At 41.8% G+C, this 15,623-nt stretch overlaps 1 protein-coding gene across 1 annotated transcript in view; it reads left to right on the top strand.

The window, feature by feature from the left end:
• Positions 1-15,623, top strand: part of NR3C2 (nuclear receptor subfamily 3 group C member 2) — a 1,048,765-nt gene that overhangs the window by 547,390 nt on the left and 485,752 nt on the right. The window contains exon 4 of the mRNA XM_044062249.1: positions 2,756-2,895. Within this exon, the coding sequence (XP_043918184.1) occupies positions 2,756-2,895 (140 nt within the window). The remainder of the gene's footprint in view (positions 1-2,755; positions 2,896-15,623) is intronic.

Here is a 15,623-nt window from a genome sequence, read left to right as displayed (position 1 = left end):
TGTGCTTTCTCAAGTGTAGTAGAAAATCTAAATTTATTTCAAGAACTTAAATCAGCTCCAATAGTGTCAGTATCACCAGTCTGATGGAGGACTGACCCTGGTTGTTGAGTCTAGTTGATAACAGGGATATTGAATAGGAATGTCACAAAGGCAGCAGAGAACTGAAAACTGTAATTACGCATGTACAGCTCAGAAAATTCCATTTTGAATGGAGTGCATCTCCTGACTCAAAGTAGGAAAATTTAATCTGGGAGGATTATAATAACAACAAATGATTTAATTGGGTAAAATAATAATAATGTCAGATAGTGTAAAATAAAATATAATACATTGGTACCATGTCGTAGAAAGTTTCCGTTTTTGTTGAAAAAATGTGTTTTGTTTCACAAGCTTCCTGTGGCAGCATATCTGTTGCACATTGTGTTATTTACCATGGGCAAAATAATAATTTTCAGATGATGGGAATTACAAGACACATAGTAAAGAACTGAAGGTTTAAGAACCAAATGGAAAAAGTACTGTGCTGGAGGCAGAAAGACAAAAGTAATGTGACAATGATGATTGCGGCTTTTGGCTAAAGACTTATTGTACAAAATGCAATGTTGAGTGAAAAAATACATAGATTAATATGAGACAAAGCTGTGGAGGTATGAGGAAAGTTTTTGTGATATGTACTTTCGCCCTGCACTGGAATGACCTTTGCTTTAAGATTATTATGTCTGCCAGTCAGTACATAACAGAGTATCCAAAATTACAAAAGTATCCAAGTTATTTGAAAACCTCATATATGACTGAATTTGGCCAGCTTAGGGAAATGTGAATTTGAAAATGTGGTAAGAAGAGGGATTAGTCTTTAACCCCAAGGTGCAGTGGCCCTGTAATTGATTACTGCATGGTAGAGAGGGGAGTTTCTCCACAAATAATATCGTGTTTGAATTCCTGTTGTGTGCAAGACCCAAACTTAACAGCGCTTTAGGGGGTGCTTAACAAAAGCTTCCTACTGGCAGCCAAGCGCTGTTATGGTACAGGGAAGCACTTAAGTTTATCTTTTCCTGATTTCAGAACATAATCATAGCACTCCCTGTGCTAGAAGCAGATTCCTAGTAAAGCTTATTGTAAGCTGCATACAGTGTAGTACATACCTCTCAAGTGTACCTCATTACGAGGAACGTACCTCATTTGGGGTCTTAAAAAGTTCATGTTCCTCAATGTTCCACATTGAAAGACTTCACACATTCAGTGTTAGGATTTTTTTAAGTGAAATCCATGATAAATAGAAATTAATCATATTAATTAATATCTTTATAAGTAAAACCAGCATATTTTAACCATCCTATGGCCTTCCTAGTTGAAGTTGTTAGTAAGCCATTAGTATGTGTTCCACAGTTTGCCCATTTGTTACACATTATGAGGGCTAGTGTTCCTCATTTTGGAGATGGGAGGTTGAGAGCTATGGTGTAATAACACAGATGTCACACTGTAGTAAACAGTTGTCTACAGTAGAATGACAACTTTACTGCATCCTCATCTTCACAGATGTGCGGATTATTCTGAATGTTTTATTTCTAGCACTAATTCCTTGCAGTGTAACATACATACGTACTCACTGTACAGTAGATCTGTCGTTGAGGTGATGCGCAAATCCAGTTTTCTCCCTAAATGTAATTAATTAATCCTTTGGTAGACAATAATTTGTTAGTTTTCTATCTGTTTTATGGTGCTGTATGCCAAGCCCTTTACACCTAAGAACCTTATTCTGTTCCATTTTACTTTTGTTACTTTCACTTGAAGATAGCAGTGTTTATTTATTGATTTATTGTCTGACTAAGTGCCTAACTGTGCTGCATTCTGCTGCAGACTGCAGAGAACATGCCAACCCACTACAAAACTGTTTCTCCCCTCTACTGCTTCATCAGAAGGCAGGGCCAGGTGACAAGAAATCAGGACGTAACTGGACAGTTGTTCAGCATACAGTAAACAGAAAAAAACAGTTTATTAAACTTAATAAATATAGGTCCACTGAAGAAATTAAAGTAAAAGGTACACATTTTAGAATAAGACAGGCCACTTTACAAGATGAAGACCTAATTGTAACAAAAAGAAATAGTAAAAAAAAAGCCTTAGCATTTGATCTTTAAACAGATTGCATGTCACATTTAATTAAGAGGAAGGAAAAAAAACTCAGGGTATTGCCATATAGTGAAATTTGCAACATTTCAGTTCAACAGTATACCAGAAGTTGCAGGTACACTGAAAAGTTCCCGCATGTATCCGTTTAGTTTGTAGTCCCACACATTGTCGATTTCTAGTACTTCAGTTTATTTTTCTACACACACATTTACCTCCATCATCTGAGTTGTTTAATGTCATAATGGAACAGTGTACTTAGTGCTACACACACTGTTGAATTGCTTTGTAATCCATGCTTTCATTGCTGTCCAGTGTTTACTTTTGCTACATATTGTTTGTATGTCTCTTTGATGTGGATTATAGCCGAAAAGGATTCTTGGCTCAATATATACAGACCCAATTAGCAAATGAATAAAACAGAGTAGGTGAGTTGAAAGTTGTAGTTGTTCACATAATGCTTTTAAAAAATTTTAGGAGTATAGTAAGTGCTATACAAGAATCAAGACAGTAGAATAGTAACATTTATTAAAGTAATTTTATAGTGACAGAATACTGAAGATTTTCTCAAATTAAAATGTTTCGTTGTCTGTTAGATTGATCTAGTTTTTTTCTGTTCATGTTTCAGCTCTGCACTGAGGAATACCTCATCAGGGTCTTCAAGACCTTCCAAAGTGTGTCTAGTGTGTGGTGACGAAGCATCAGGTTGTCACTATGGTGTGGTTACATGTGGCAGCTGCAAAGTTTTCTTCAAGAGAGCTGTTGAAGGTAAGACCATACATTATTAGTTTGGCTGATACTTTTCAGACAACTAAAGTTGCTGTCCTTGTTCAGGTTACAGTCATCAGGCCTTTAGACCAAAAGTGTGGATACCTAGGCAGAGGGAATGTAGCTACCTGTGCTGCTGATGACCCGTTTTTCTGGAAACAGTCCTTTTGGTTTTAGCAATACCTAGGTGGCAAAGATCAAAGAGGATGGCCTGCTCCCCTTACCAGAGAGGGGACAGCATGCAGACTGGATGATAAAAAGTCTGTCGTTGTCTGCAGGTGTTGCATTTGGCACATCACAAACAGGGATATGACGTGGAACAGGTAATGTGCATGAACGAGTGTGCAGTCCCATGATGCCGCACATTTGGCAAATCAGATCGGGCTAAGGCGTGGTATTGGTAATGTGCATAAAGGATTGTGCACTCCCCTAATGTATGTTTGTGATGACAGTGAAGGGATGTGCACTCCCTTGATGTTATTGCTTAATAAAAATGGAGAGGTGTGCATGCATGTGATGTCATTATTTACTGAAAGTGAAGGAAAAAGCAGAAAGCCCATGGCCAGATGATCTTTGTGTGGATAGTTGTTGCAGCTCTGTTGTATGCAGAGGGTCCAGTGTCTTTTCAGACTTTCAGAGCTGAGCCTTCTTCCTTATCTGGGGTAACATCACCTTATCTCATATTCTTCACATAAGTGGCATAAAGGTGATACCTGCACTTTCTTTAGTTTTTTCTTTCCCTGTTTGCTGAATATACAGTGTGTCATTTGGCATGGACAGTGTATTCAATAGGTCTGTCAGTCCAGGCTTCAACCAAAGAGCACAGCAGTTAAATACTTTGTGAGCCATTTGTTTCATTTCTCTGTAGAACCTTCGTCATCTGGTTTTGTTTAAAAGTACTGTTGTTAATGTCTGTGAAGCATATTTCCGGCACAGAGGTGTAGGGCATGTCTGCCCCATTTAAAAATGGTAGACGTGCTTGCAGACTTCAGTTTCATTGTAAGGATTTCCATGAATAGATATCCTCCAAAAAAAGGAACCCAGTCTGGTGGTCCCCTGCCATAAACAAACTGTACAAAAGAAGGAAGAAACTGTTGCAAAATAGAGTAAAATCCCACGAGTGGAGGGGCTCCCTGGTCAGCCTCAGTAAGAAGCTGCGATCCCTGATAAAATCCTTCAAAGCTAGTTACAAAAACAAAATCGCCACTGATTCTAAAGCCAACCACAAAGCATTCTATAGCTATGTCAAGAATCTCAATGGCAACACTCAGATCTGCTCTGAGTTACAGCACAATGGCACTAAATATACAGAGCCAACTGATATTGCCAACATCCTGGCAGATAGGTTCAGTGCTAACTTTATCCCCCTCTCACCCCTAAAGAGCCCAGCTCTATACTGGAAGAATGCAAAGTTCCTGTAATCACAGCTGCACAGGTAAAAACCACACTCTCCAAAGCCAAGAACACAGCATCCATGGGACCAGACAACATCCCAGGCTGCGTTCTACATGAACTACAGACCGAACTGGCACCCCACCTAAGTACCATGTTCAATCATAGCCTCACCATAGGCTTTGTGCCTGCTGAATAGCGCACCGCAACAGTTATCCCACTCCACAAGGGGGGAGCTACCACAGACCCCAGGAACTACCGCTCCTTTAACGTGACGAGTCTGGTCTGCAAGGCCATGGAACATATCATCATGGAACTTATAAAGAAAGACATTGGTAATCTCCAAACTCTGGACCCCACCCAGTTTGGGTTTGTAAAAGGCAGATCATGTCTCCTGAACCTGATAGACTTCTTTGAAGCAGTCACCAAAGCCATAGGCAAGGGTAAGGTGGTTCACGCAGCCTATCTAGATCTTGCCAAGGCTTTCGACACCATCCCCCACTCTGGAATTATAGATAAACTCACTAAACTAGGTATAAATCCCTATGTCACAAGATGGGTTGCCAACTGGCTCACTGACAGAACCCACACTGTGAAAGTAGCAGACTCCAAATCCGACTTCAGACCAGTGGCAAGTGGAGTACCACAGGATTCAGTCCTGGGTCCTCTCCTGTTTGGTATCTACTTCTCTGAAGTACAGGCTAACACAGGTCTTTGGCTAACGATGTTCGCAGATGACTGCAAACTAGGAGCCATAATCGAAACTCCTAATGATGTGGACATCCTACAAAAGGGCCTCACTGAGACAGATGCCTGGTGTCAAAGCCATGGCCTCAGGCTCAATGCCAAAAAGTGCATTGTCATCCCCTTTGGTAAAAACTCTGTACCCATGAACTACAACATAGGTGGTAGTATACTTAACACCAAAAGTGTGATAAGAGACCTTGGGACACAGGTGGACAGTAGTCTCTCCTTTGATAATCACATCACCACAGTAGTCAGGAAATCCTTCTATGTGGCACACCTCATCACAAAAGGTTTCTCATCCAGAAAAAAAAGAGGTAATTTTTCCCCTCTACTCATCACTCATTAGACCCATTATAGAGTACAATGCCCCTTTTGGTATGTACCTCACAAGACATCTACAACAACTAGAAAGGCCGCAGAAAAACCTCACAAAGAGGATTACAGGCCTCAAACAGATGCACTACGCAGACCGTCTCAAAAAACTCCAGCTTTACTCCATCGCATATCGCCTACTCAGAGGTGATCTCTGCCTAACATACAAAGCTATGTCAAACCCAGAGCTGTTGGACATGCTCCACTTAAAGAAATCCCAATCCCTCTGAGCTACACGCTCTAGGGACCTAAACCTTGTCACCACAATAAACAGAACATGCCGGAGGGATAGATTCCTGTCCCAGAGACTTCCCATACTCTGGAATAAACTACCTATCTATATCAAACAAAGCTCCTCATTAGCACTCTTCAAGAAAAATCTTGATGATTGGATGGGAAATAGGAAATTCACCCCGGGGATTACCTCTGTTGCTCTGCTCGACAGTGACACAGGAAAATAATTTTCTTGGGTGGCAAAAGCCAGGGTACCTTTTTGGCTGGGCTTGTATAGGCCCCAGGGCCGATAGCCTATTACCTACCTATGAACCTGTTGTCTAGAGTTAGATCACAATGTTTGTAATTGCATGTTTGCCAAGTTTTCAGACCCAAGATTGTTAGGGTCAGATATAAGGCCATCCTGGCTTATCTAAACAAAAAGAAGCTAGCAGCTGTCTTACGTAAGTGTGTTAACTCTTCAGACTTGTGCTCCAGCTACATGAATGTACCTTCAAGTGAAAAAAAAAATACAGGAGAGGTATAAGGGGAAGCAAAGGGAGACCAGGGAGTCAGATGACTCCCTTCGGGATCCTGAGTTTGAGAACATCAGCTGTTGAATAGATCCTGGTCTTGAAGTCCATTACAGCTGAGGCCTCTGGTGAAGCACCTTCAGAAGAAGCTGTGTTGTCAACTGCTAGAATATGTCCCACTGTGCCAGGTGACTGTCAGAGAAGATGACAGCATATGATACCTGATCAGCCATCCACTCCAGAGGACTGTCTGATTATCACATATGGGGTAGGGCAGTATCCTGTTGGTATTAGCTGAGGAAGGTGTCTGTGCGACTAAGAAATGGGAAACCAATGGCCACCTTCTAGGTCTTCCAGATCCAATGTAGCTACCCATTTTTATAAGTGCCAGATGTATGAGTCCTATACCAAGCATGAACTGACATGTACTGGGTCACTAGTCGCTGTTCCACTCCTGACTTCTATCCAAGATTAGGCTGTGCCGACTCTGTGATTCTTCCAATTCCTACAAAGTTTTAACCCTAATATAGCAAAGCCCGATGTCCTCCTGTTTGGGATTCAATCTCCTCAGATTCAAAGGAAGGGGTGGAGGAACTGATGGGCACTTTGGCCTCTGACTCACATTCCCTTGGAGATATACTCCTAGTTTTCAGTGAAACACGAGTCCTCAACTTCCCATAAAAGAGTAGTGGACTCAACTTATCCAAACCAGTAACTATTCTTTATGTTGAAGAAGTTATCCTGGATAGGTTTGCTGTTGCTTCCATGAAACCAGACTCCAAGACATCTGTCCCCTAAGAGACCGGACCAGTGTTACTGGGGACAGGACTCTTGTAAGTTTCTTTAAAAGAATCCTTTTGCAAACCCAAACACAGTGTCCCTGAACTCTGTTACAGGACCTAAACCAAATCCAGGGTGCAGCGCTCTCCCTACAGAGAGCAAATTATTAGACAGGTTTGGAAAGAAGATTAATGCTTCTGTAGCCATGAAATTTAGGACTTAAAATTGCCAAACCCACATTTTAAATTGTCAGGAACATGTCCTCAAGCAATTGTTTAATAGTTGGGGGGAGTACAGGATGAAATCCAAAAGGCTTCCCTCTTTAACCAAGACCAGACATCATTGCAGTCAGGGAAGCATGCAGTAAAATGTCGCTGTTGTTCTGTAAATGTAACATCCAGGGCTGCTGTAGTTAATTTGATGATCCAGAAACATTCTTGGCTTGTATTGAACCACTCCAAAATCCCTATACTTCTTACTGTGTTTTAAATACTATTCACATTTACAGAAAGCACTCTAAAATTTGTATTTTCCCTTTTCCTTGGATTTGTGGTTTCCTACAATCAAACACTGAACCTTGTGCCTGTGAGTCAAACACCTTTATCATTGTACCAACTCCCAGCTGGTAGTTGTATATATTCTTTTTGGTACATTTCCTTTCTTTTTTTCTTTTGTATTTGTCCTTTTAAATGTTCTTTTCCTGTCTTTTACCGTTTTATCAATAGTAAAAGAAAAACAAATTCTGTCTCCCAATTTATGTCATCTTCATCACTTATTTTAGAGTCATTTTCTTTGTCCTCTTATTATTTTTTCTTATCTAATTTGTCTTCTATTTCTACTATGTCTAATTTCTTCTTGTTGTTCATTCTCTTCTCTTTCTTTTTCCTTACGGTTATTTTCATTTTTACAATCCGTCCATAAATGTCCAATTCTGTTACATTTATAACATTTCAGTTCACATTTTTTTGCATCATGTCCCATTTCTCCACAAACGTAACGTTTTCTTTTATCACAGTTACTTACCAAATGTTCTTCTTTTCCACAAAAAGAAACATGTTTTGGTGTGCCCCCAGTATTTTGTGACACCCCTGTTCCCTCCTTATTTATCATGCTTGGTATATGTATAATTTTATCTCTTTATATTTTTAACTCAATGTTACAATCCCATCCGCCAGTCCTTAAACCCTTTTATCATAAACTTTTGCAATGCCCAGTACTTCTTTACATAAAATTTTCAAATGTCCTTTCAAAGTCTCTCTTTCCACCTCTGTTCAAAATTATACATGTATTTCAGTTTTTGTTTCCCTGTTAAATGGTTTTATCAGGCAAAGATTCCATGGGTTACAGTCTTTTGTTTTTATATTCTCCAAGAAAATTCTCCATTAAAACAACAGTCTGAAGTATAATGTTGCAAAGTGTCTCTTTAGTAATAAGAGTAAATGCTCTTGCCTCGTGTGCTTTTACACCCAGAGGATCTGTTGAACTGTCCCACACTTCATACCTGTCCATTTCTTTGTCTTCTTTACTTTGAATCCTTATCATGTACTTCCATTTTTCATTTTCTTCTGTATTTTTCTTCTCTTTTCTGCTACTCCCCCTTTGCTTTCTTTTACTTTATTCTGCATATGTTTTCTGTTCCATCTCACCACTATTCTTTATGATTGTCTGTGCATCCTCCTTTTGTATTTTCTCCATCATGTCCCACCAGGAAATGTCTCCTTCGTTTTTTGGCTCACTTTGCATCACCATTTCTTTAAATAAATCATCCTGCAACCCTTCCCACTGGAGGGCTGTAATTATAAGTCTATCGTTTGCTGACTCATTTCCATCAAACAGTTTTCTTTCAAACATCCCTTCAGAATCCTGCATGCATTCTCCAGTCTCAGTATTGGCTTTCTCCTCCATTTATCTTACCATTCCATTATCTTCTTCTCTCTCAATCTGATTACCTGTTTCTCCTGGCCACTCCTGCGCCTGGAATGGAAACAGGAAGTTGTTGTTGTTTTTCTTTTGGCTTTTCCCGGTTAGGGGTCGCCACAGCGGAACTCCGGTCCGCTAATGATTGGCAGTTGATTTTTATGGTGCCGAGGTGCCAGCCCGACGCCCAGCCTTCAACAAAGGCACACCCATTCACACATGTCTCTCGAACGCCACTCGACCGCGGGGAGGGCATGCAGACTCCACACAAGAGGCGTTCCAGCCGAGAATCGAACGGGAGAGCCTCTTGCTGTGAGGCGACAACACTACCGCTGCACCACCGCGGCTTCCTTGCAACAGCAAAGAGTAGGGGAAGTTCCCTGATGCTCTGGCCAAATTTTCCCTAGTAGAGTATAAATACCTCCTCCGGTCACCCCTGAAAGGAATGGCCTCGTGGAACTAACCCAGTCAACAAAAGGATAGATAAATAAATAATTAATTAATAGTAGTTTGCAGTCTCAAAAGCACATTGCAGCAATATGCTGAGCTGATTGTGAATGATGTTCCCTACACTGAAGCTGAAGATATAGCGAACCAACTGGCCAATAAATTTAGTTCTAACATTACTCTCCTGTGCCCTCCGTCAGTCCCTGAAGATGTGGCTGAAACTGGCTCGCCTCCACACAAGACCAAGTCCTAAGCGCGCTATTCATAAGCTAAAAATGCTTCACTGGTGGGTCTTTAAAATATCCCTGGATGCATCTTAAATAGCATGGAGCTCAATTTAGCCACACCCCTAACAACACTGTTCAGTCTCAGCCACCATACAGGTTTTGTACCAAGCAAATGGAGAACAGCTACAGTCATTGTCTTGCATAAAGGAGGACCTTACATGAACCCAGGCAATTACAGACCCACAAGTCTGTCCACCTTCATATACTAAGCCATGGAAAGACCTATCGTGGAACTAATCAGTCAGGACATATGGAATCTTCAAACTCTGGGCTTGTCTCAGTTTGGATTCATCAAGGGCAGGTCATGCTCAAACAACCTCGGGGATATTTTTTTTAAATTTCACCAAAACAATGGATGAAGGCAAAACAGTACACAACCCGTACCTCGACCTGGCCAAAGCTTTTGAAACAGTTCTTCACTCACGCATAGTAGAAAAGCAAAATAAACTGTGACTTAAGCCCCTGTGTCACCCATTGGATTGCCATTTGGCTCACAGATAGCTGCAGGAAATCAAAATAGGGGAAGTTAGCACCAGAAGGAGACCAGTCACCACTGGAGTCCCTCAGGGTTCTGTGCTGGGATCTCTCCTGCTAGGCATCTACTTTTCTGAAGTAAAAGATAATACCAATGGGCTCTGGCTAACAACGTTTTGCAGATGACTGCAAGCTAGGAGCAGTTATTGAATACCCAAATGACTTAGCCATCCTGCAGGAAGGTTTGTATCAAATAAATAACTGGTGACAAAATCATGGACTGTTACTAAATGACAAAAAATGCATTATTGTATTCTTTGGGAAGTCATCTATCCCAGAGAACTACCCCTTTAACAAAACACACCTGAGAATTGACCCATTTGTTCAGCATTTGTGAACTTCTATGGACAGTGACCTAACTTTTGACCAGTGTCCATTGTTGAAAGAAAGCCCTTCTACATTGCACAGTTTATAAACAAAGGGAGGGTCTATGTTAAATCACCAAACGCTTAAAAAAGCGAATGATGATTTATCGACCCCATGTAAGTGAAAGCTTACAATCTCGAACGCTTAGAGCAGTGATTGGGAAAAAAATCTCTGTTCCACACAAATTTTTTTTTAAAACTTTACATAAAGTGGGGGGAGGCTTTGCCAACTCCGAGATCGCACTACAGTCACAAAAACGGCAAAGTAATGGAAGTGGCCAAGTGATTTATTTTCGTGCTTTCAGGTTCGATCAAAACGCATTCGAAAGAATGCATGTTCGATCATTTAATAGGAACCCCAAAGGGTTACTGTCTGGATCTATGAATGTCATTGTTCCAGTTTACTCAGCCCTCATTAGGCTAATCAATGAATACAGTGTCCCCTTTGGCATGTATCTGTCCAGGCACATGCAACAGCTGGAATGTCCACAGAGATACCTCACTAAAAGGATACAAGGCTTAAGCAATGTCCTTCATGGACCAACTCAAAGCCCTGTCACTGTACTTGCTATCCTACAGACTGCTAAGAGGTGACTTGTGTCTGGCATAACAAGCATCCTCCGACCCAGAACTGATGGATTTACTGCACATCAGCAAGTCATATAGCATCAGAAGTACTCTGTCTAGGGATCTAAACCTCTTCTGCAACACCAACAGAGTGATTTAGAGGGACAGGTATATCTCTCAGGGGATACAGCTGCCCTGGAACAGTCTTCCCATTCATCTCTGTCCGTATACGAGCACAACTTGGATCTATGGTTTGTCAACAGAAACTTTACCCCAGGACTGCCCACTGTACTACTAATGGACAGAAGCAGGTCCTAAATGCCTTATCCCATGCATGGGTCCCCTCAACATATCTATGGTATGATCTCTGTTATTTTCATTAGGGGTAATATATAATTATTGACTGTGGGATGGGTAAGGCCGGTATCTAACCAAATGGGATAGGTTAGTTTGTGCATAAAACGGGAAATTGGCAATGCTTAAAATGGCCCGCAAGGACAGCTAGCCTAGTACTTACCTATGAACCTATATTACTTGGTGTTCTGTTTTGGTATAAGTTTAATACATTTGGCTCACATTTGCTGGGTTATTTGACTAATATAACCCCTAGATTTAAACAGAACTGTTAGACTACCCATGTATGTTTTTTCAGGCAAAGAAGGCTTGTGAGCTCTTCAGTACTCTGATTATTACTGTCGTATGCCATGATTTCTATAACAGAACTGAAAGGAATGCAAAGGCAGAGTATTTTTCTTTGTGTTTCAGAGCAAGTTAACTAGCATACATGCTTGTAAATAAGTCAAAAAAATTGTCCTAAAGATGGGTTTGACTTATGCTGGTGTTATGTGGTAATTAATGAAAGAATCTTGTGTCCTACTGGCATGAGACATATTTCTCCTAAAGACAGGAATGCTTGTTCTTAATGATTAAAGATGCCTTTACTGTATTCACCTTTGTCATCACAAAGAAAATAATAATGGCCACAGTGATGTATTTCAATATGTTCCTGTAATTCACAGGCACCGCCAACACTAATTGCTATAATGGCCACAGGAATGTTTTGCAATTTTCTCCTGAACTCTCACTCAATTCACTACTACTGTCATTGTAACATTTTGTAGATTGCCGACTGTCATTCACAGGTGGATACACTACCCCAGTCGATGTAATTTTAAAAAGTAAAAGAAAAAAATGATTGGCTTGCTACTGTGCCAGCATGTTACTACTGCCAACAGTCATATATATGGTGTCCTGCCAGTAAAAATAAAACATGCCTGCTAGAAAAAACTGTTCATGAATTAAAAAAAAATGTCAAAAAGTAGTTAACTTGTATTTCCATTTCTTTAAGCATCATTGCATTTATAACAAATGCAAAAAAAATTAAAAGAAGAAATGCAAGTAAAAATAAAATTAAAAGAACAGTACTATCATTCACTGTGTGAATATTTGGAAGGTCTTCAGATATGAAGAAGCTCTATTCACGTATTTATACAGGAGTCAATACATTTTAAAGGATTTCAGTCTCAAAATTCCTTACTTAATTTATACACAAAGATTCCTTGCACTGTTGTGTATACAGTGCTTTTTTAAGCTTGAGAAGAGTGCATACATTGTCTTTTCTCTTTTCCCTTCCAGCTGTTATCCTGCTTTTTGAGGTAGTCATTGCATTATTTTCTGATACCATCAAATAGCTTGTCTTCCTTTTTGGTTTTGTTTTAAATATTTTATTACCTTTCCATTTCTCCTTTTAGTGTGCCTATGAGCAAAACTTTCCTTACCCTACTGTCTCAGTACCTCGATGTACTGGACACTATGTGTCATCGTTAACCTGCTACAGAATGCATTTTCGTCTGTCTTCTTCATTTGTTCTTGTTGTTTGCCTTTGCTTCTTGTTTTAACACAGCGCTGGAACTTCGTACCTAAAGATGATCTGTTTTTTTTTTTTTTTATTGTTTAAGTGAAATTAGATCATGGTGAGAATTCATAAAGGTTACCATGACGTGTACATGATGTGTGCACCTATGGTAGCCTTTTTGAATTAACAGGCATTCCTTCCACAGTGCGTTTGTTATCTATGTATTCCGGAAGGTTACTCAAGGTGTATACATCTTATACACCTCATGGTAATCTTTATGAATTCTTCCCATATCTTTCCAGTAACTTAACTCTAGAGCTCTTGGAGACCCTTTGGTATTTAACTAAATTAAATGTTAAGGCTGAACTCCAAAAAAAATGCTTTTGTCCTGTTTGTCTTGTCAGAACACCTTTTTCTACTCAAAACATTGTGTTGTTTCCCATGGTATTCAAAAATCACAAAATAAAAACATTTTAGCAAATGGTTTGCCACACCTCATCCCTGAGAACAACAATGAATATGTCAAGCAAAAGCGCCCAGTTATTCAAGATACGTTTTGATGTAGTTGTTTAGTGTTGGCATACCTCACCGCCACAGATGTCCTTAGTCCCACATGCATGGTGATTGAAAGTAAAAATAATAATTTGACTTCTCCTTCCTTATTGAGCTAGACGTTTTAAATTTTTAATTTCGTTGAATTTATTAATTGGGTGAGTGAGCAGTCTTCATGGATCATTTTCAGCCATGATGTGGGCAGTAAGGGTAAGAGTAAATGCAAGTTTGTATGGGCATTTTATGGTAGTCTGTCAACCAGCATGTTTTTGAATAGTGGGAAGAAACCAGAATGCCCAGTAAACCCAATGCAGACTTAGCAAGAACATGCAAACTCCACAGACAGACACACACACACACACACACACACACACACACACACACACACACACACACACACACACAGTGACTGCAGCCGAACTCTGGACTTTGAAGTTGTAAGGCAGAGATCTTAACACCTGAATCACTGTGCCTACCTTTTCTAATTAGACTCCCTGAAAATTTGTTGGTTCTGTTCTCAAAATGTCGCTCCTCTGGAAGTTCAAGACATCCAGCTTAACTTAAATTATTAAATCATTGATAGCTAGTGGTAGCTGGGGAAGAAGAAATCCTCTGATCTGAAGTAGTTAACTTCATTTGGTCTGCAACCTGTGGAATACGGATCCGACCTCGGATCTGAGCCGGCAACTTTACAAAGCTTAGATCTGAGCTCCTAGCTCCTCCCCTTACCCATAATCCCCTGCCAACCCTGACTGACCTCAGATCTAGTTTGCCACACTTCTGGTCAGCAGCTAGGTTTTGAGCTCCTGCTTCGTAGGGTCTTCGCAGAGTTTGTGAGAAATTTAAAACCTTTTTTTCTATTACTTTCCAGTGTACGAGTGTGTTGTGGTTAGGGTTTCCCTTTGGTTAAATCCTTGTAGTTAAATCTTTTTAGTTAATTTTACCCTCCCTCCCCTTCGCTGGTACGTAGTTCTTTGTGTGGTGTGTTTGGGGCTTAACGAGTGTGTTTTCTTTAGAATGTCTGAGGCCTCAAAACCAATCTTTTCTAAGTGCACCGAGTGTGGCCATAAGCTCTCCCCGGCGGATGGCCACACTCCGATGCCTTGGGGTTGAACACCTTTCCACTGGATGCACTATCTGTGCAGCGTTCAACCCCAGGGTACTGAAGGACCGGAGGTCTAAGCTGATCCTGGCGGGACTGTTGCCCCCGGATTCGGCTTCGGCCTCTGGTGCTTCTGTGGCCTCCTCCCAGGCTTCGGTGGCGGCCACTCCTGCCTCTCTCCCTTCGGCCGGGACTCAATCTCCCGCTTCGGCGCTGGAGGAGAGGGAGGCCAGGAAAGAAAAACGGAGGGAGAAGCACCACAAGTGGCGGGCCGAGGCCTCCACTTCGCCTCCCACCCCCGGCTAAGCGAGCTTTTCCCTCCACGGCTTCCAGGTCTCCTCCTTCTCGGCTCCGATCTCCATGCTTCTCACCGGGACCCGAGGAGGAGGAGACCCGATCTCCGTCGAGGTCATCGAGGCGGCACTCCCGGCCAGCCTTGGTGGCCTCGTCGAGATCAAGACGTAGCCTTTCTGAAGCTGATTTGGACCGGGTGATGCGAAGGTTTATCCAGGCCCAAATGCAGATGGGAGTGCTCCTGCCTCCCCCCCCCCTCCGGGGGGGGAGCTCAACACCCTTCTTTGCCCCGATAGCTCCTTCTCCGACCCGCTTCATGGGTTCAGAGCGCTCGGAGCCAGGCAGCGTTGGAGCCGGGGGTGGGTCGACGCCGACAGTATCTGGTACTTCGGCTCCGACTCTTCCTTCGAGTTTACCGGATCCGTCCTTGTCTGATCCGAGCTCTCGGAGCCATACTCTGAGCTTTGGATCTGAGGGGTTTAGTGTGCCTTCGGCTCCGTCCAGGTCGGAGCACACTGGCCCTTCGGATCCGATGGTCTCGGCACCGGCTCCGATCCATCCATCGGATCCGAGTGAGGGTCGGCTCTCGGATCCTAGAGAGAGTGGCTCTCCCTCGGCCTTCGATGTGGTGGAGAGGGCTCTGTTAAGTGCATCCAGGCCCCCGCTCCCTGCTACGGTTCCATCCCGCACTCCCTCTCGTTTGGGTAGGGCTTCCGTCGTCCGGCCACAGGGACAGCCTGCTTTGACGTCTCAGGTCGTTCCCCTGGAACA

Source organism: Protopterus annectens, chromosome 2.part1 (assembly GCF_019279795.1).
Source record: "Protopterus annectens isolate FY-2018-M chromosome 2.part1, PAN1.0, whole genome shotgun sequence".
In the NCBI taxonomy this organism is placed as follows: domain Eukaryota; kingdom Metazoa; phylum Chordata; order Ceratodontiformes; family Protopteridae; genus Protopterus; species Protopterus annectens.
This window is presented reverse-complemented; position numbering and strand designations above follow the sequence as displayed.